The sequence below is a fragment of the Schistocerca americana genome, chromosome X (assembly GCF_021461395.2).
Source record: "Schistocerca americana isolate TAMUIC-IGC-003095 chromosome X, iqSchAmer2.1, whole genome shotgun sequence".
NCBI classification, from domain to species: Eukaryota; Metazoa; Arthropoda; class Insecta; order Orthoptera; family Acrididae; genus Schistocerca; species Schistocerca americana.
This window is the reverse complement of record NC_060130.1, coordinates 924,698,567-924,719,725: the sequence shown is the minus strand read 5'-3', so window position 1 is coordinate 924,719,725 and position 21,159 is coordinate 924,698,567. Positions and strand designations below refer to the sequence as shown.

At 46.5% G+C, this 21,159-nt stretch overlaps 1 protein-coding gene across 1 annotated transcript in view; it reads right to left on the bottom strand.

The window, feature by feature from the left end:
* Nucleotides 1–21,159, bottom strand: part of LOC124556403 — a 692,955-nt gene that overhangs the window by 415,506 nt on the left and 256,290 nt on the right. Inside the window, exon 3 of the mRNA XM_047130364.1 lies at nucleotides 16,463–16,681. Within this exon, the coding sequence (XP_046986320.1) occupies nucleotides 16,463–16,681 (219 nt within the window). The remainder of the gene's footprint in view (nucleotides 1–16,462; nucleotides 16,682–21,159) is intronic.

Genomic DNA, 21,159 nt, shown 5'->3' with positions numbered 1-21,159 from the left:
GGGATCACAAATTTAGCATTGGGGTGCAGCGTGGAGGGTAAAAATCGTAGAGAGAGACCAAGAGATGAATACAGTTTCGCTATTAGTTTGATTTCTGAATAAACATTATTCTAACCAAATCACAACTTTATGGCCTACATCATTTATGGGTCGTTAATTTACTTTTAGATATTATTATTACTGTTATTATATGTTATGTTAACTTTGTATTTCGCAAACTTGCCATCAGCCAGACAAATTATCCAAAGGGTCACAAGTGTCAAATTTCGGGCGTGTAATGCGAGACGTGCGGTTCAACCCCTAGGCGAGTTTGAGCCAAGACATTTCGACGAAGAGAAACCGCATGTGAGCCCGAACATCTATGGGATGTTAGCTCGCAACGGCTTCTCCTCTTGGTACGCCAGGTACACAGGGATCTGTCTGTTTCGGAATCGCCAGCTACCATCTCCGTTGACCAACCATCACTGGAACGTCTGATCAGTCACCGTCCGTAGGCAACGAAGCCATTTCGGATCCATGTGAGGGAGAGCATTAAGTTATTACAGGCATTGAGATCCTACGCCAGGGATGGAGAAGGGGATCCCCTTAGCTAATAAAGATGCCTAGGTTGCTTTCTGAATTGGCAGGGTACAGAAACAATAAATTCTACCCCAGATTATATTTTTAAAAGTAAATTGTACGCGTTTTTAAATCGATACTCAGGTTATAATAGTGTTCCCCGACTGTGTCTTTAGGATATGGCTCTCAGAGTAGTTTTCAGTTTATTATGAGGAACTGTTTGCTATCTTCAGAGCACTAGAGCGGAGGAGACGGCGCCGTGGCAATAAATTCCTTATTTACTCAGATTCCCAAAGTATCCTTCTCGCTATTGGTCAGATGTATCCAGTAGACTGGATTGTGGAAGAAGTCCAGGACGCTCTCCTTCACTTGCAACTACAGGGAAATGAAATAATTTTTTGCTGGTTGGCAAGGCACATAGGGATCCGGGGAAGTAAACTCGCTGATACGTCTGCCAACGGGCTTGCTCCCTTTCACCTGAAGCTCGCTATTCTGTCTCCCGACAGAGAGTTAACCACTTTCGTGACTCGTAAGACCATGTGTTAGTGGGAGTCTCAGTGGTTGGAAGTCAGGAGTAATAAGCTGCGGTCAGTGAAACCTACAGTGTAACCGTGGCTTACCTCCTTCCAACAACTACAAACTGAAGATGTAGCCCTTACAAGGCTTAGAGTGGGACATTGCCCATTGACACTCGGCATTCTCCTACGTCGCGAGCAGCTACCAGTGTCCCACACACAGATGTGGAACACCGCTGTCGATATGACATATTTTAATCGAGTGTGTTTTGTTAGGGCGTGCTGAAAAGTAATGCCTCCGAATTTTTTATTCTGTTTTTAGTATCGGAACTCATGCCTAAAGGCACCACCATCAGCTCTGCGAGGTACTGCGAGATCCTCTGAACACTAAAAGGATAAATTCTAAAAGTTCGCCCTCACAGGGAGCGCCCTCTTCTTTAGCATGACAATGACAGACCACACAAGAGCGCTGCAGCATCTGCAACAATCTGAAGCGTTAGGCACACAGTCACCGATCACGCCCATACACTCCCGACTTGGCTCCATGCGATTAACATCTGTTTCCAAAACTTAAAAAACACCTAGAGGTAATGCTCTACCTCCGTCAACAATGTCAAACATTCTGGAGCGACGGTATCAACAACCTGGTCTCTCGTTGGGAGAAACGTATTCGTCGCCGGGGTGACTACGTTCAGAAGTAAACATGTAGACATAAAGAAAAAGATGTAAGATGGTAATAACTTTGTTTTATTTAAAACGTTTAAGAGTTTTCATATAAAAAATTCGGATAAATTAGTTTTTAGCACGGTCTCGTACATGGTTCATACCTGGGAGGTCTGAGTATCGATGAGATTTCTCATGCTGGAAACATAACAATAGAAGGCATTTGTCGTGAACCGTGTGACGTTCGCAGTGGACTGGCGTTAAATATATGCATGGTTGGTAGGTGTGTGCATAGATCAATACAGAAGGTTGCTCACAGTGAATAAAAACGGTCTTTAATGTCTTCATACACTTAATTTTTAATCTAAATCTTTGACATGTAAATGCGCGACGGTGACAATAAATTTCGTTGTTAGTTTCCATGGAGCATGTTGTCTCCTAAATGTCGGAATTTCAACAATTTCTCAACTATTCCCAAAAGTACACACATCAAAAAAAGTTTTGCATCTTCTCGGTCCCTAGAGTTTCAGAACCTGTACAGAAAATTGGAATAGAGATCAACATAAACATCATTTCCGCCCTCTTTACTGCTCATGAAAACCGCACATTGCCTGTTGCACCAGCACACAGCGAGACCTTAGGAGGTGGTGGTCCAGATTGCTGTCCACACTGGCAGATCTAATACCCAGCATCACGTCCTCTGGCACTGATGAATGCCTGTATTTGTCATTGCATACTGTCCACAAGTTCATCAAGGCACTGTTGGTCCAGATTCCCCCACTCCTCAAAGGCGATTCGGCTTAGATCCCTCAGAGTGGTTGGTGGGCCACGTCGTCCATAAACAGCCCTTTTTAATCTATCCGAGGCATGTTCGATAGGCTTCATGTCTGGAGAACATGCTGGCCACTCTAGTCGAGCGATGTCGTTATCGTGAAGAAAGTCGTTCACAAGATGTACACGATGGGGGCGCGAATTGTCGTCCATAAAGACGAATCCCTCGCCAATACACTGCCGATATGGTTGCACTATCGGTCGGAGGATGGCATTCACGTATCGTACAGTCGTTACGGCGCATTCCATGACCATCAGCGGAATACGTCGGCCCCACATCAGGGAACCTCCACTTTGCTGCACTCGCTGGACAGTGTGTTTAAGGCGTTCAGCCTGACCGGGTTGCCTCCAAACACGTCTCCGACGATTGTCTGCTTGAAGGCATATGCGACACTCATCGGTGAAGAGAACGTGATGCAAATCCTGAGCGGTCCATTCGGCTTGTTGGGCCCATCTGTACCGCGCTGCGTGGTGTCGTGGTTGCAAAGCTGGATCTCGCCACGGACGTCGGGAGTGAAGTTGCGCATCATGCAGCCTATTGCGCACAGTTTGTATCGTGGCTGCACGAAAAGCGTTATTCAACTTCGTGGCGTTGCTGTCAGGGATCCTCCGAGCCATAATCTGTAGGTAGCGGTCATCCAATGCAGTAGTAGCTCTTGGACGGCTTGAGCGAGGCATGTCATCGACAATTCCTGTCTCTCTGTATCTCCTCCATGTCCGAACAACATCGCTTTGATTCACTCAGAGACGCCTGGACACTTTTGTTGTTGAGGGCCCTTCCTAGCACAAAGTAACAATGCGGACGCGATCTAACCGCGGTATTAACCGTCTAAGCATGGTTGAACTACTAGTACAGACAACACGAGCTGTGTACCTCCTAGTGGCGGAATGACTGGGACTGATCGGCTATCGGACCCCCTCCGTCTAATAGGCGCTACTCATGATGGTTGTTTACATCTTTCGGCGGCTTTAGTGACATCTCGTAACTGTCAAAGGAACTGTTTCTCTGATACAATATCCACAGTCAACGTCTATCTTCAAAAGTTCTGGGAACCGCGTTGATGCAAAAAAATTTTGATGTGTGTTAATGTTACTCTTTCACTTCATGCATCTGAAAATACTGCTATTCATATGTAGCACTATTCCACTTTTTTAGGGCAACAAAGAGTATTCTAATATTATTTAAGCGACACATACAAAATATGTTGCCGTCTACGTCCATCCCCGAACAGCTGACCGCTAGGTGACCTAACTGGTATGCTACGTCACTACTGTTCGAGGGACACTTGGTGTCATGTCTTTAACTGCAAAGTTCGACCAAACTTATTCCACACGCAACAGCAATAAATATCTTTTGTGCTTTGCACAATAATTCGGACTTGTTTGTCTCCTTTCAGGAAGAGGTTCGAGTCCTGTACCTTGGAAGATAATGGATTTTCTATTTACCATAACCTGCAAGCGATAAGTCATCTCCTTCCCTTCGCAGTTACTCAGCACACAAAAAAATATTATTTATAATAGATAAATAGAGTTCATTGATACGTTTAGTGGTTGGAACATAGTTAAAATTTCGACGCGCAAGTCGCCGAAGTGGCGTCAAATCGAAAGACTTGCACCCGGCGAACGGTCTACCCGACGGGAGGCCCTAGCCACACGATGTTTATAGTTAAAATTGGCCTTACAGAAACGCGTTCATTATGTTATACGTGATACCTAGCCACGAGCAAAGGGTGCCTTAAAATTAACCGCAACAATACTCGTGCGTTGGAGCGCGCACGCACATATGTCGGATAGAACAGACACCACTCATATAGATGTACATGCGTTGTGAAGGCTGATGCAATCATTCAGTACTGAGCACTCTTTGGCCAACCTCGTGCGGTACCTTATGTGATGTGACCAACGAAAATAACTGCACTTATATCCGTTAGAAGTTGTCTATTTGTCGCAAAAAAAGATTGGTAAATCGACTCAATATCGCAATTCGTATTGAAACAGATGAGATAGTATTTTCTTTTTCATATGCAGCAGAGGTTAAATGCATAATTTCTCTGGTAAGCAACGAAAATGTGACAATAAATAGCGTTATAAAAGAATGCAATTCAAAACCTGCACCAAGAAGTGCAGTCACAGCACCCATCATCATTAGGGCAGTGGTCAAATTCCCGTTAGCACCTTCAGACAGTTGGGAAAACGAGGCCACATAGTGTCGAAAGCAACGGGCGTGCCTTGTGTGCTGGCCTATCGCGAAACCTGCCGTCCCTACGTCTAATGGATGGTTCAGATGGCTCTGAGCACTATGGGACTTAACATCTGAGGTCATCAGTCCCCTAGAACTTAGAACTACTTAAACCTAACTAACCTAAGTACATCACACACATCCATGCCCAGGGCAGGATTCGAAGCTGCGACCGTAGCGGTCTCGCGGTTCCGGACTGCAGCGCCTAGAACCGCTCGGCCACTCCGGCCGACACGCCTAATGGAGCCGGCAAGGTAACTCAGCGTGTTCGGTCAGAGGGTTAGCTGCCCTCTGTAATAAAAAAAACTGAGTTAATGGATCAACGACGAACTGAAACGGGTGTCTTGTGACGTCCGCCCCGAGCAGATACAAAGAACGAAGGCGAGCAAAATGAGATTTTAAAAAAAATGAATGGCCACACTAGAGGATCTGTTTCGTAGCAGCATTCCTACAAGTACTTACAACATAACTGTCGAATTAAAAAAATGTGCCATCGATAGTGCACTTAATGGGTCCAAACATAGTGGGAGACAGTTTAGTGATATGATTAGTTCTTCTGGCAGTTTTCAATTATTACTTTTGACTGGACAGTTAAAGTTTGGACTGCAGGGATCTACATCTACATTTACATTTGTACTCCGCAAGTCACCCAACGGTGTGTGGCGGAGGGCACTTAACGTCCCACTGTCATTACCTCCCTTTCCTGTTCCAGTCGCGTATGGTTTGCGGGAAGAATGACTGTCTGAAAGCCTCCGTGCGCGCTCTAATCCCTCTAATTTAACATTCGTGATCTCCTCGGGAGGTATAAGTAGGGGGAAGCAATATATTCGATACCTCGTCCAGAAACGCACCCTCTCGAAACGTGGCGAGCAAGGTACACCGCGATGCAGAGCGCCTCTCTTGCCGAGTATGCCACTTGAGTTTGTTAAACATCTCCGTAACGCTATCGCGGTTACCAAATAACCCTGTGACAAAACGCGCCGCTCTTCTTTGGATCTTCTCTATCTCCTTTGTCGATGGACTACATTTTCTAAGGACTCTCCCAATGAATCTCAACCTGGTACCCGCCTTACCAACAATTAATTTTATATGATCATTCCACTTCAAATCGTTCCGCACGCATACTCCCAGATATTTTACAGAAGTAACTGCTACCAGTGTTTGTTCCGCTATCATATAATCATACAATAAAGGATCCTTCTTTCTATGTATTCGCAATACATTACATTTGTTTATGTTAAGGGTCAGTTGCCACTCCCTGCACCAAGTGCCTATCCGCTGCAGATCTTCCTGCATTTCGCTACAATTTTCTAATGCTGCAGCTTCTCTGTATACTACAGCATCATCCGCGAAAAGCCGCATGGAACTTCCGACACTATCTACTAGGTCATTTATATATATTGTGAAAAGCAATGGTCCCATAACACTCCCCTGTAGCACGCCAGAGGTTACTTTAACGTCTGTAGACGTCTCTCCATTGATAACAACATGCTGTGTTCTGTTTGCTAAAAACTCTTCAATCCAGCCACACAGCTGGTCCGATATTCCGTAGGCTCTTACTTTGTTTATCAGGCGACAGTGCGTAACTGTATCGAACGCTTTCCGGAAGTCAAGAAAAATATCATCTACCTGGGAGCCTGTGTAATATTTTCTGGGTCTCATGAACAGCGAGTTGGGTCTCACAGGATCGCTGTTTCCAGAATCCATGTTGATTCCTACATAGTAGATTCTGGGTTTCCAAAAGCGACATGATACTCGAGCAAAAAACATGTTCTAAAATTCTACAACAGATCGACGACAGAGATATAGGTCTATAGTTTTGCGCATCTGCTCGACGACCCTTCTTGAAGACTGGGACTACCTGTGCTCTTTTCCAATCATTTGGAGCCTTCCGTTCCTCTAGAGACTTGCGGTACACGGCTGTTAGAAGCGGGGCAAGTTCTTTCGCGTACTCTGTGTAGAATCGAATTGGTATCCCGTCAGGTCCAGTGGACTTGACTCTGTTGAGTGATTCCAGTTGCTTTTCTATTCCTTAGACACTTATTTCGATGTCAGCCATTTTTTCGTTTGTGTGAGGAATTAGAGAATCAACTGCAGTGCGGTCTTCCTCTGTGAAACAGCTTTGGAAGAAGGTGTTTAGTGGTGGTGGTGGGTAGCGTTTAACGTCCCGTCGACAACGAGGTCATTAGAGACGGAGCGCAAGCTCGGGTTAGGGAAGGATTCGGAAGGAAATCGGCCGTGCCCTTTCAAAGGAACCATCCCGGCATTTGCCTGAAACGATTTAGGGAAATCACGGAAAACCTAAATCAGGATGGCCGGAGACGGGATTGAACCGTCGTCCTCCCGAATGCGAGTCCAGTGTGCTAACCACTGCGCCACGAGGTGTTTAGTATTTCAGCTTTAGGCGTGTCATCCTCTGTTTCAATGCCATCATCATCCCGGAGTGTCTGGATATGCTGTTTCGAGCTACTTTAATTATTTCACACGAACGGTCATTTATTTCCATTCCTTCAACTGGCAATATCTTACTGATCTATACATTTATGTCGTGTCTTCTTAAAGAGAGGAGGGCAGCTGCAGTGCATTGCATACATTTTTGCCACGAAGTGAGCAATAATTCAACAATACTAAAATATAGCCTAATTTCTCGGCTGCCAACTATACATGGGAGGCGTTTTTCAGTTTTAGGGACCACTGGTTTATGTTTTGTTTTCTTCTTAAAACATTCCTCTCTTCCATGCTTCGGAGCTTCCAGAGATTGCCAGCCACGAGGCTGCAATATGAATACATGGCAGTGTGCGGCGTGCGAGACAAGTTATTGACCGAGCGAGGTGGCGCAGTGGTTAGCACACTGGACTCGCATTCGGGTGGACGACGGTTCAATCCCGTCTCCGACCATCCTGATTTAGGTTTTCCGTGATTTCCCTAAATCGTTTCAGGCAAATGCCGGGATGGTTCCTTCGAAAGGGCACGGCCGATTTCCTTCCCAATCCTTCCCTAACCCGAGCTTGCGCTCCGTCTCTCATGACCTCGTTGTCGACGGGACGTTAAACACTAACCTCCACCTCCACAAGTTATTGGCGGACCCTGATTAATCCTCTGCACTGCTACACATGTTAAATCAGTCTAAACAAGAGTCGCCGCTTTGAACCGAAAGTCAGGGTTATGTTTCTCAAATCTCAGAATTCGATTATGAAAAAGCCTGTAGCTACCTAACCACTTTCAGAGAAGACTATGAGTTCTGACCGCTGGACTGGAACATGTTCGCCGCTAAAAGTTCAATACTCCGCCTTCAGACGGTTACTAGCAATTCCGGCCGATAATCACAACTGAACACCAACATAGATCAAAGTCAATACGGAAAAACTCGCTCAAAAAAGACACTGAAATTTGCACAGAAACATATGACATTTACTTTTTCCGCAGCATATGCATAGCTGGGCCCTGCATATTCGACCACAACACTCGCGTATATGCTTCGCGAGCCAGGCAAGGCCCCTGCTAGTTCTTCCTCAAGAGAAAGAGTTCCGAGTCGTGTACCATCAAGCCTCGTGCCGCCGCCACACCGTCTGAGGGCGCCGACGCGCGGCTTCCAGATCGCGGTAAACAACACTGCAGTCGCAGGAACCGAAACGCGGCCGCGCGTACAGGTGTCCACGTGATACCGCGTCGGTATCGCTCCGCTGACTGGTACTTAGGTCACCGCTCAGCCCTGACAGTGTTTACTTGCGAGTACTTTCGCGTGGTTCATTATGGTCACGAGCGATTCTCAGCGTACAATGTGTAGTCGTTGTGACTCAGTCGACGTTGATTTGTCATTCGCCTTGTAAGGCAGCGTTGTTCTTTCGTACGCGTCCCGTTGTACCGGGTATATATAGGCGACAGGCGTTCGTGCCTACAGCCTGCCAGCGCCCTGACTACTTCAGTCGGGCCGGGCTAAGCGTGCATAGGGCCAAGGACAGAAATCCGCGACTAGGCGTCTCTTCCGCCGCCCCTTCGCGCAGCAATGTGACATCGGCCACTCGACGGCCTCCCGGCCAGCTGCCGGCTGCGCTGATGCGGACACCACCCAACGTGCTAAGGACCGAGCGTATCGTCCCTCGCGCCACAAGTCAACGATAACCACAGAGAGTGATACCGAGTCACGTGCATCCTGTACACAGCGTCGTCTGACGAATCCCATATCCGCCTCGTGATAGACCTCTCATCTAGTGCCAGTCAAGCCATGTCGGCCCCCAGCATTAACACAACCGACCGCCACGTGGACGCCCCGTCAGGTCTTGATTCATCTCCACCAGCTCGTCGGCCCAACGGGCCTGCTGGGGATTCCGACCCTGTCGCCCCCCCCCCCCCCCGTCCCGTCCGTGGTCCGTGGTCGACAATCTAAGCGGTCTTCCTCTCGCGCCGGTCGCAGCGGCCGAGTTTTGATTCCGATGCATCCGCAGCCGGAGCAGCAACACCTGTTGCTGCCATGGACCAGGACATGGGTCCCCCTCCCGACCCAACTTCTTAGAATCCGCCGCCACCACCACCAAAGAAGGAGAAGATCCCTTCTATGGTTGTTTACAATACCACAAAAATGGCTCTGAGCACTATGGGACTTAACATCTGAGGTCATCAGTCCGCTAGAACTTAGAACTACTTAAACCTAACTAACCTAAGGACATCACACACATCCACGCCCGAGGCAGGATTCGAACCTGCGACCGTAGCGGTCGCGCGGTTCCAGACTGTAGCGCCTAGAACCGCTCGGCCACCCCTGCCAGAACAATACCACAAACTACATTAAACTGAACAGTGAACTGCAACGCTATATTGCAGGCAGTATACCAGACACACCACGTCAAGTACCTGCTTGACACCATGGATGATTATCTCCAAGTCCTCAACTTTGTGAAGTCCAAGGCTATGGACTACTACACTCATCAGGCTTCTGGCGACAGAAGAACAAAAATCGCCATCAAAGACCTTCCTTGCAAAGTTACAGAAACCGATATCAGGGATGAATTACTCCGTCTCAAGTCCCTGGACTCTTTGGTCCACCAGTACAACAAGAGAGACCCTGAGAACTGGAAATGAATCCCTATGCCCACCTATGATGTCTCCCTTCTTAGGAGAGAGGAGGTCGAGCGCATTTACCAAATCAGGCATCTCCTGTGCACCATGGTGTGTATTGAATCATATGAAGGCCACACTGGCCCCTCTATCTGCCATAGGTGTCAACGTTTGCGCCACACCGGCAAACTACTCTTCACTGCCTTTTTGGAGTGTCAAGTGTGCTGGCCCGCATCCGTCAGAGAACTGCAAAGCCCCAGCCTGAGAAAAACCCATGTGTGCCCACTGTTTGGACACTTATCACGATCCCCACCATAAGGCTTCCTGGAAGGGTTGTCCTATATACCAGAAGGCTATGAAGTCTTCCCGCCCTCCACGACAGAAACCCAGGACGAACCGGCCACCTCTGCCATCACAGGACCGCATCCATTTCCCCGTCTTAAGGGGTAAATCCGATGAAAATCCCACCACTGATGCTCAGTCGCCTGACGCATCTGCGACAAAGGAGCCCCTTCCAGCTCCATCCCCTATGACCACATTCACTGCTGCATCTCAGTCTCCTCTCGCTCATCTGTCTTCTGCGACGCATACCAGCGCCCACCAAGCTAAAAGACTGTCTGCGGCCTCCTCCCACTCACCTGCTAAAGTGCCACAACCCTCCATTGTGCTGGCCTCTCCACCAGCCCTCACACCCACCCCTGCCCGTTTCAGGGTCAAGCAGTCCACCAGGGATGTTCCTCCAGTGGTGGAGACAGATGCTTCTTTCTGGGATGACATGCAGGCGATCCTCAAAGTCAACCCTCTGTTCATGCAGCCCCACATCTGGCCTGTCATTCGTGAAACAGCTCAAAAGATCCATCAGTCAGAGGATGGGCTCACTAAGGTCATCGCCAGATTTTGTTATAATGGCGAATGGCCCACCAAACAACCATCAGCCCTCTCGGGATCTAGTCGTCTGCATTTTTAATGCTAATGGCCTGAAAGTATGAAGACTGAACTGAAAACTTTCCTCTATAGCCACCATGTGGACATTTCACTTATCTCAGTAATCCACCAGAAACCCACCGACGATTTTCGTCTCTGCAACATGGTTTGCTATCGCATTGACCAACTCCATCGCTGAAGTGGGGGCACATCAGTGTTTCTGCGTAAGTGACTCATCCATAATCATGAAGTTCTTCAACCACTCGAACATATGGAGGCTATGGCAGTCACTGCTTCTACCTGCCTTGGTGCTATAACTTTTGCTGTGGTGTATTTGAGCCCTAACCCATCACCACTTGAAGCGGATCTCTTTACCGTGACATCTTTTGCCAAACTCACTGCTGGGGCAGATCTCAATGGCAAGCATCTGGCTTGGCATTCTTGTGTTGCTAATCCCAAGGGCAGACTCCTCCTTGATGTGTAAGATCCTCTGGCACTGTTGGTCTATGGCCCCCACACTACCAACCATATACCAGTCCGCTCTGACTGCCAGACAGCCGTTTCTGAATGTGGACGTTTTCAAGAACACTGTGCTGGCTGTTGTGGCCGAGTGGTTCTCGACGCTTCAGTCCGGAAATGCACTGCTGCTACGGTCGCAGGTTCGAATCCTGCCTGGGGCATGGATCTGTGTGATGTCCTTAGGTTAGTTAGGTTTAAGTAGTTCTAAGTCTAGGGGAATGATGATCTCAGATGTTAAGTCCCATAGTGCTTAGAGCCAAGAACACGGTGGTGTAGTTTTCGTTGGAAACACTCCACGAACTGGCCTCTGACAGTGACCCACTTCTCATGCAACTTACCAATGTCGCTCTGTCTCTAGACATCCATTCTACCTTGACCACCATTGACTGGGATAAATTTTCCAGGATCCTTAACAACACCACTCAGCAACATCTCGGCCTGACAATGCCTGGCAATCTGGTTAGTGCTGTTGATTACCTAACCACAGAAATCCAAAAAGCGATGAAGGCCTCTACTTCCATTGTCCCAAGGACTTCAACCCCACTCAATGACTTGCCTCCCCTCTTGTGCAAACTCAGTATCCAGAAGAACCACTACTGCAGGTGGTGCAAGCAGTTTCATGATCGTCGGGATAAGCATCGCATGAAGTGTCTCCAGCATGAATTCTGCCACTGGCTCACCGATTGGAAAACAGAACGATGGGGGGGACAAGTTGTCTGCCTTCCTTCTCTAACACAAATCTGATGCCCTCCATGTGGTAGAAACTCTGGCCAATGCGTTTGAGGTCCAAAACCAATTACCCATCCAGAACCCCGCATCTGGTGAATGCCAAGATGAACATGATATTCTGGCATTGCCACTTTCAGACAAAGTCTACCTCTGATTGCTCCTCACCTTATGCCCTTGCGGAAATTCAACAGATCCAGATCATCCGGCGGAAGCGTGGGCAGGCGGCTCCCAGTGTGGATGGTATCTTAAACGAACACCTCCACTGGCTCCCACGCTAGCCTCTGGTCTTATTTGCCAGCATCCTGAACTGCTGTCTTACAATTGGCGTTTCTCCCCCACAGTGGAAGCAGGCCAAAATGATTGCCATCTCCAAGTCCTTGAAGGATCCTACAGTCCCTGCTAACAACAGGCCCATTACTCTTCTGAATACCATGGTCAAGGTTCTAGAGTCTTTGATCCTCCATCGCGGTTCCCAGCCCCTGGCGGTGGCTGGGACAATCCATACAGAACAATTTGGATTAGCTTCCCACTTGTCAGACGATTCCAAGTCCTTAGGATCACAGCATATGTCAACAAGGACTTGAACTCCACCATGTCGGCACCAACGGTATTACTGGACCTACAAAATGCATATGAGAAAATCATGCAGGACAATCTTGTGTATAAATTGCTGACAGACGACCATCCCCGACATTTATGTGAAGATCATGGATAATTTCCTCCACGATAAGACTTTCATGGTTTACTCAGCAAGCTTAATGCTCCAGCTTACGTCACATGTCGATGAATTCCTCTCAGGGTTCTGTGTTGTCTCCGATCCTTTTTAACATTGATGTTAATAATATGCAGCCCTCTCACACTGCCACCTGGCGCAATACGCCGATGATACGGCTCTCTATACTATCGGCCGCAACACAGACCAACTCATTGCTCGCCTCTCCAGAGGCAAATAGACGCGAGTGACCTGGTGTCGTTCCAGCAAGGTCGCCCTCAATGTTGCCAAATTGGAAAAGTTGTGGTAAGGTTTTATGGGACCAAACTGCTGGTCCCTAGGCTTACACGCTACTTAATCTAACTCAAACTAACTTACGCTTACGCTAAGGACAACACACGCACCCATGTCCGAGGGAGGACTCGAACCTCGCATGGGGGGGGGGAGAGGGAGCCGCGCGAACCGTGAAAAGACGCCCTTAGACAGTGCGGCTAACCCCCGTGGCAATGTCGCCAAAACTACGGTAATCTACTTCACTAAACGGTGCCCCGTCGTCTGCCACATCACTATCACAGGCGTCCAGGTCCCGTGGTCCCTGGTACCAAATACCTAGGTGTCTGGATGCATAAAAAACTGTTCTCCCATCGCCATGCAGAATATGTAACCCAAAAAGGACTAAAGCTGATAAAAGCGTTGCACTTAATGTTCACCAGCAGGGGAATGAACCTTTCCACCAAGCTCCGGCTATACCGGATGGTGGTCCACCCTTCCGTCACCTATGGCTCCACTGCATGGGCTACCATTAGTGCCTCCCCAGATGCAGACCTTCCATCGCCAGCAGAATAAGGTTCCTCCGTGGAGTCCGCATGCCTGTCCCCTCATGAGGGTAGTTACCCTCCAAGAGGTAACGGACTTGGCCCCTCAAGACATCCACGTGAGAGAAGGAAAGGTGCCCCAATGCCAAAGTAGAAGCTTACAAAACATTGGTACAATTCCATCCCGGCACTGGCACCGACACCCTGTTCCTCTCACGATCCATGAGTACTCCGATTCTGACCATTTCTAACGATAGCACTGTTACAGCCACTAATGAAGCGCCAATGTTGACTTGACGACTCAATGGGTATGGACCTTCATCAGCCACCATTGTTTATACGTAATGTAGCTCGTAGTTAGTTAATATTTGCCTGTGAACTGAACTTCCACCGTCGGAGGGTGATATGGGACTTCAAATCCCACAGCCACACCTTCAACGTGCACTCCAGTGATGTCTTTGGAATGATATCATTGTCGAATGGAATAGTTCTACTGTCCACCAAGACAGTAAGACCGTGAGACACCGGTGAAGATGTACCTCACCCTCCCACAAAAAAAAAAAAAAAAAAAAAAAAAAAAAAAAAAAAAAAAAAAAAGAAACCGAACCGACAGCCAATTCATCTGTGGACTCCAGACCAATCGGTTACCACGCTCGAGCCTACACTTCGGACCACGACGACTGACTTTGCTGTTACACACGCGATAGTACCGAACTGCGCGTTTGGCAGATCACCGCCGCAGCCAGTACATCAACTGCTTCGGAAGCATCCGCTTCCGACGCTTATTACCACTACTGATGATCATGGGTTTCATCATACTACGCATCGTTACAGAAGGACATTTAAGCTGTATTATTGTGTGGACCTTCGTCCACAGTACTGAGTTTAGTTCACGACGAATGAACAAATAGTTACTGTTTCATCGCTTACATATCAGTCACAGCCTTGGCACGCCACTCGGCCAAGAATACTTCCATTTCAGTCAACCCTAGCCAGGTCTGTCTTTTTCATCCAACATCACCTCCTGCTAGCTATGGTTCCACACTGTGCCACTGAGCGAATTTCTATCGAACAAGTACACTGTCCCTAACCCCCAACACTCATCAAGAAAAATAGGACAGTGTCTAAGTAGGCATTTGAATCTGTGCAAGTGAACGCACTTTCGATTGTTTCGTGTAGTAAAAGTAACCTCGTTAATCACAAAGGATCACTAACCTCTGACGTCTGAAATGATAACACTGAAAAACATAATTCGTCCTAGTAGGTCCACGACTTCCCAGTTCAGCCCCACGAGAGCTGCCGGCTGAGTCTTCAATTTCGCGAGCCCCAGGCCGCTCTACGAAATCGTTTAACCTGTAGCCATTCCATCAGAAACAGAATGTAGGCCCCCTTCTTGACTACTTCCTTCTCCAGACTACAGTGCTTCTGTAAGGTGCTGCCTCCTGCCAGGAATTCAACAACTTTTCTCTAACAGATGTTGAAACTGGTACTCTACAACTTGAAGGCATACCTCAAGGATCTGTACTGTACTGATAATGTTTATCTTGTATGTTAATGATTTACCGGTTCTTCCACAAGTTGTCTTGGCTCAATGACAGTGAGCTCCTCATAAGCAGTCATAGAATTAATACCACAATCAGATAACTTCAACGACAACTGGAACTGACGTAACAACGGGAAACGACCAAAAACGGCAGACTTAATGCCGAAAAATCACAGCTGTCATGTTCACCCATCCTACGGGACTGGCTCATAATTAAAACTATTTAACTGCCCGGAGTGGATAACATCTTGGAGTTACAACTGACAGGAATCTTCTCTTTAAAGTGCACACACACAAGGAAGAAAGGGTGAAGATTTCTGGCCTCCTTCAGCTACTTTATCCACTTACCTCATGTACGCTAGTGAATATACAAACCAGTCTATGACTATACAAGGCAACAGTCTTGTCTGCCATCCTTTACACGTGGAGAATGAGGAGCAGCTTCAACCTTGGACCACTACAGAGGTTGCAGAATAGGTGCCTAAGATCGATTCTCAGAGCCCAGAGATGGACACACTTACTTGACCTACATCGATACCTTAATGTGCAGACGTTACCAGACCACACACGGAAACTGCTGGACAAAATAGACGCCCTTAATCAACGTCGCGCCACCTCGACTATGTTGGTTTGGTCGCCCCGAAACAAGACAGAGTTAGGATACCTCTAGCCACTATCAAGGTGCCGCAATAACTTCACAAAATGAAGACGATCTCCACCACAAAAGGGCAAATGTCCTCCTCTTGTGTAATTAAAGTTGTTACCGTTTCACCTGCAGTCCAGGGAGTTCATCGGCTAAGCGGTAGCACTTTTGCCACACCTACCCCGTCCTCACCCTTCCCTGAAAGAAGAAGGTGTTGAAAATGTCGACTGTCGTAGGGAAATTACTAGTCCTGTATGCTAGCCATGTTGCCTCCGGCCACAACCCATTTAGGAGGATTAGAAAAAGACCGGCCAATCAGTTTCAGGCTGAAGTAAGTTTTATCTCTCCAAAAGTTGCTGCTGTTGTAGACAATGGCGACAGGAAGAGTACACAGGCACTTCCAGGGAATGAGATGTTACATTACATGAAATCGGCATATCGAACACGGACATGAACATTCCGTTTCGAGGTAACGAAACGTCATTTCCAAGTTCAATCTCCGCAACAACTGCTTCACACACAACATTATCTTGTCTAGAGATGACCAATCGTTCTAGCCAAATATAAAATAACGCAGTGATATTTGGTTACTAACGCACTGAGGAACGAGTGAATACAAAAATGCATAAATCCATTGGACGCTTTTGACGCGCGCAGTTTTGTTTCCGTAAATCTGACGTAGCCGACGGTAAAGTAAAATGTGACGTCCAGCTTACCTGTGTGCGCGTTACGTTGGCCACGTGGCAGTTCTGCTTGGTGTGTCCGCAGAAGAGCAGCTGCAGCCAGAGGTCAGGGAAGTCGAAGCCGGTGGCGGGTGCGCAGGCTGTGCGTGCGAACTGCACGGCGGCCGACACGGGCTGCGAGGGGAACGTCTGGATGTGCGACGGCTCCAGAGCCAGCTCGGGCCGCGGCCACCGCACGTCGAGCGAACGATCCTGCAACCACACGACATTACTCTGGCACATTGCAAGACCAGTGAAATAACAAAAAGAAACAAGGCACCCGGAATAGCTGACACGTCTTCATAATTACTCAGATCCTTGGGAGAAAATACCGTCACAAAAAAGTACCACCAGGTGCGCAAGATTAAAGACATAGGCGAAAAACACTCTGATTTCAAGGGGAATGTAGTAATTCCAGTTCCAGAGAAATCGGCTGCTGAAAGGTCTGAAAATTACGGAAGGTACAGGTGAAGTTTCACGTTCTAGCCTAAGATGGGGCAGTCGTGACCGACCGACCACCACGTCACCCTCTGCTAATAGCGTCTTCGGGTGCAGTATGAAAAGGCATGTAGTCAGCACACCGCTCTCCCGGTCGTAGTCAGGCTTCTTGACCGTGGAACCGTTACTAACCCTTCGAGCAGCTCCTCAGTTGGCATCATGAAGCTGAGTGCAACCCGTACCAGTCCACCTGCCTAGGAAAAATCCCTGGCAGTAGCGGGAATCGAACCCGGGCCCCCCACGTGGCAGTCAGCCACGCTCACCGCTCAGCTACGGAGGCGAACGAATATTAAGGAATCATCAGTTTAATAACTCATTAATTCAAAATACTACCACGAATTATGAACAGAAGAATGGATAAAATGATGTAAGCCAATCTCGAGGAAGATTAATTTTGGCCTGCAGAAACATGAGGAAATACTGAGACTGCGACTTAGCCTAGAAGATATACCGACGAACGGTAAACCTACTTTTATAGAATTTTTAGATTCTGAGAGATGTTTTGGAGTTTTTGAGCTACAGGCAGCAATGATAAAACACAGAGAACGAAAACTTTTTATAACTTGTGCAGAAACCAGCCTGCAGTTGGAAGAGGCAAAGGACGTGGAAGGAAAGCAGTACATAAGAAGGTAGTGACCCAGGGTTGTAACCTCTCCAACGTGTTGCTCAGTTTGTACGTACAACAAGTACTGGAGCAAACCAAGGAAAAATTTGGAAAGGAAATTTAAGTTAAGGGTGAAGAAATGAAAATTTTAAGGTTTGCCGATGACACTGGAACTCTGTCAGAGATGATAAAGGGCTTGAAACATTACATGAACGGAATGAAAAGCGACTTCAAAAGAAGTTTGAAAACGGGAATAAACAACAGTAACGCAAGGGTAATGGCGTGTAGTCGGATTAAAATAGACGACTCTAAGTGCATCAGATTAGGAAAATGGCATACTAACAGTAGTTGATGAGTTTTATCATCTGGAGAGCAAGATAACACTATAGACGAAGTAGAGAGGGTGGAAAATGCAGACGTGCAACGGTAATAAAAGCTTCTGTGAAAACGCATCTAGTGCAACGGTAATAAAAACTTCTGTGAAAACACATCTAGTATAAATTAAAGTGTAAGGAAGTATTTTTGAAAGGGTTTGTCTAGAATGTATACCGGTACAGAAATAGTACTCCGTCGATAACTATTCAGGGAAGAAGGAATGGAAGTTTTTGAAATATGCTGCTACAGAACAATGCCGACGGCTACGTCGGTAGATCGGATAACTAATAGAGAAGAGCTAAATCGAAATGCAGTAAAAAGGAATTTGTGGAAAAACTTTACGAAAAGAGGTCATCGGTTCTTACGCATCTTGGGGCATCAACTAATAGTCAATTTGTAATGGGGGGGGGGGGGGGGGAGAGTAGGAGGCAATAATTGTAGATGGGGACCAAGACTTTACTACAGTAAGTAAGTTCAAGTGGAGATGGGTTGCAGCAGATACGCAGGGATGAAGAGGCTAACACAGGAACGACTAGCATGTGAAATGTGTCAAACAGGTCATCGGACTGAAGACAAATAGAACAACGTGCCAAATGTCTTCTCCAAGCGACATTAGGGCGTTGGAATGATGAGAAAATAAAATCTCAGTTTATATGACAGTAAAATATTGAGACAAATTTTGCACACTTTTCTGAACAATAATTTAATCAGTGGCAAATTCGTCGATGTGCCTGAAACGTTTCGAAACGACCTATTTACTCGGCTGATTTACCGAGAAGAATTCGTCAATGAAATTCACCGATACACGATACATTCAAATTTAATAATTTATGCAGTTCATTAATAAAGATGTTAATACATCCGTAATGTAACACCACGTCGCAGAGTGCAACAAGGGATACACACTTTCGTTTGCACAAGGGAACTTGCGCTCCTAAAGAAGATTCAAGTTAATAACATGCCTCCGTGAACGATGTATGCTGATAAGGCAAAACGTAATGACCTCTACCCACAGCAAAACTGAATGCCGCCTGATACCGTTGCGCGCACGTCACACGGTAAGAAAAGTATACAAACCGAGCAGAGACGGATGAGGAACAATCTGGCAATAAAATGGCCTGCAAAACGGGAAATCCACTGACATAAGCCACTGCAACAAGGCGTAGATTGTTATACCCCGGCGCGTGGGAACGAGCATGTCGAAAACGGCGTAGCTGGTCGGCTGTTCACGTGCTACTGTCGTGGGCATAAAGTGACAAAAGAACGGAGAAACTACGAGAGGCTGACAAGGCGTTGGCTGTCCACACTTCATCACAGAACGTACAGGTAAAGCAGGATAGGCAACCATCTGTGGCACATCTGACGACTACAACGCTGGTGCAGGCACAAATGTTTCGGAACACTGTTCGACGCACATTGCTGAACACGGGGCTCTGCAGCTGGCGGCCTCTTCGTGTTCTATGGTTGACACAACGACGCAGTAAATTACGATTTCATTTGGTCTAGCATGGTCGTTCCCAGTCTAAAGGTAATTATCCCCTGATGGGCAAAATGAAATTTTCTGAGGGATAAAAGCTGATCGATTCGATTACGTTTCTGTCATGAAGCTAAATTATTTTCAATAGATCATTACTATCATCACAACTTTGTAAGACTTTAATGTTGGTTATATAAGTTATCAATAGTTACTTTTCACAATTAGTAGCATCAACGAGGTGGAAGTTACAGGTTCCTTACATAGTCCACGAACTACACATTTTGTCCCGTACAGCGCTGATGATAAAAGTGAGTAAAAATGCTAAACGTCTCAAGAAAATATCTCCTCCAAGTTGTAGATCTACCTACAGTAGTCCAGAAATTACTTTATTATTTGCTTCGAAACAGATAAATAAATACACATCAGTAACTACATAATGGCTACTATAGTACTGTGCACAGTTTTATTATTGTTCAATTTGTGCCAGTTCAGAAGTAAAGAGTGCAGCAAAGAAGTGATTTACGAACATTTGCAGAGTGTAGGTTAAGCAAGTGCCGCAACGGAGAGGAGTAATGCAGGGGAAGCATGTATTGTGACAAGTGTGTACCGTCACTGTGGATAATTAGTATTCTTTTATCTGAGGAGGAGTTGTGGGTAGTACTCGCGATGCCCCACGAATTCCTTCGTCATTCATCCTAACACACACACACACACACACACACACAAATTAAATATCATTCGTCTTTCAACATTTTAAAAATAAAAGTGTTCCAAGAAAAGTCTTTCATTCTACAGTTTAGTCAGAAAATTGGTGATAATGTGCTCGGAAGGGGGGAGGGGGGGGCACAACAGATGGGGGGGGGGGCGGTAAGGGCGGGATGCGGGGTGACTGGTTAATGTTTGATTGCACTGAGAAGCAGCAGAGACGCAGGCTGGTTGTAATGTGCGCGTCGGGCACACAATACTCGTTAAGGCCTGTGCTATGGTAATTGAGCAGGGTTCACCTTATGAGAAAGGATTTTCGTATAGATATTGACCGCGTGTACCTGAATGGTGGCAAATCAGACTTACACCCACTCTGTAATAACAATGATCCGTCAAACAAGTCCGAAATGCAATTACACGTCAGTATGGACCAAAAGCAACACTGAAGATGCTACCAATTAAATAATAATACGGTCGCCAGCCCAATTAGGCATTAACTGAGTTTCTTCCCTGTACAAGTGGGTATATATTCATGCAAAACAACAAGTAGTAACACTGCATAATATAGTAGAATTTTAGATCAGAAAATCTCTTGAACTGATAGTTTCACGTTCTGTACTGATATGGAAAAACCATGAATACATAACACTATACTATAATGTATACTGCAAAACTTTATACTGTCTATTAATCTGATTAAAATCGGGCATAGTTTACCCTAGAAATAGTACTTTCGAGCCGCACACAGAATGTCAGTTTTGATGAAGATAAAACACTGATAAATTTTGTCTTTTATATTGACTTTAACTTTTGCTGGTTAAACCAATTTAGAACACTTCAGAATTCAAATGAATAAAAAAGAGCGGGAGGGGGGGGGGGGGGGTCCTGAAACTGTTATGATCACTGTATTAAAAAAATTGGTTACTGCATTTATTATGCGTTCAAGATTTCCAGTATACAAGTTACTACTCTTTTCATCTTATTTACTGTTCATTTAAATACCTTTATATCTGTCTCGAAATAATTAACTTC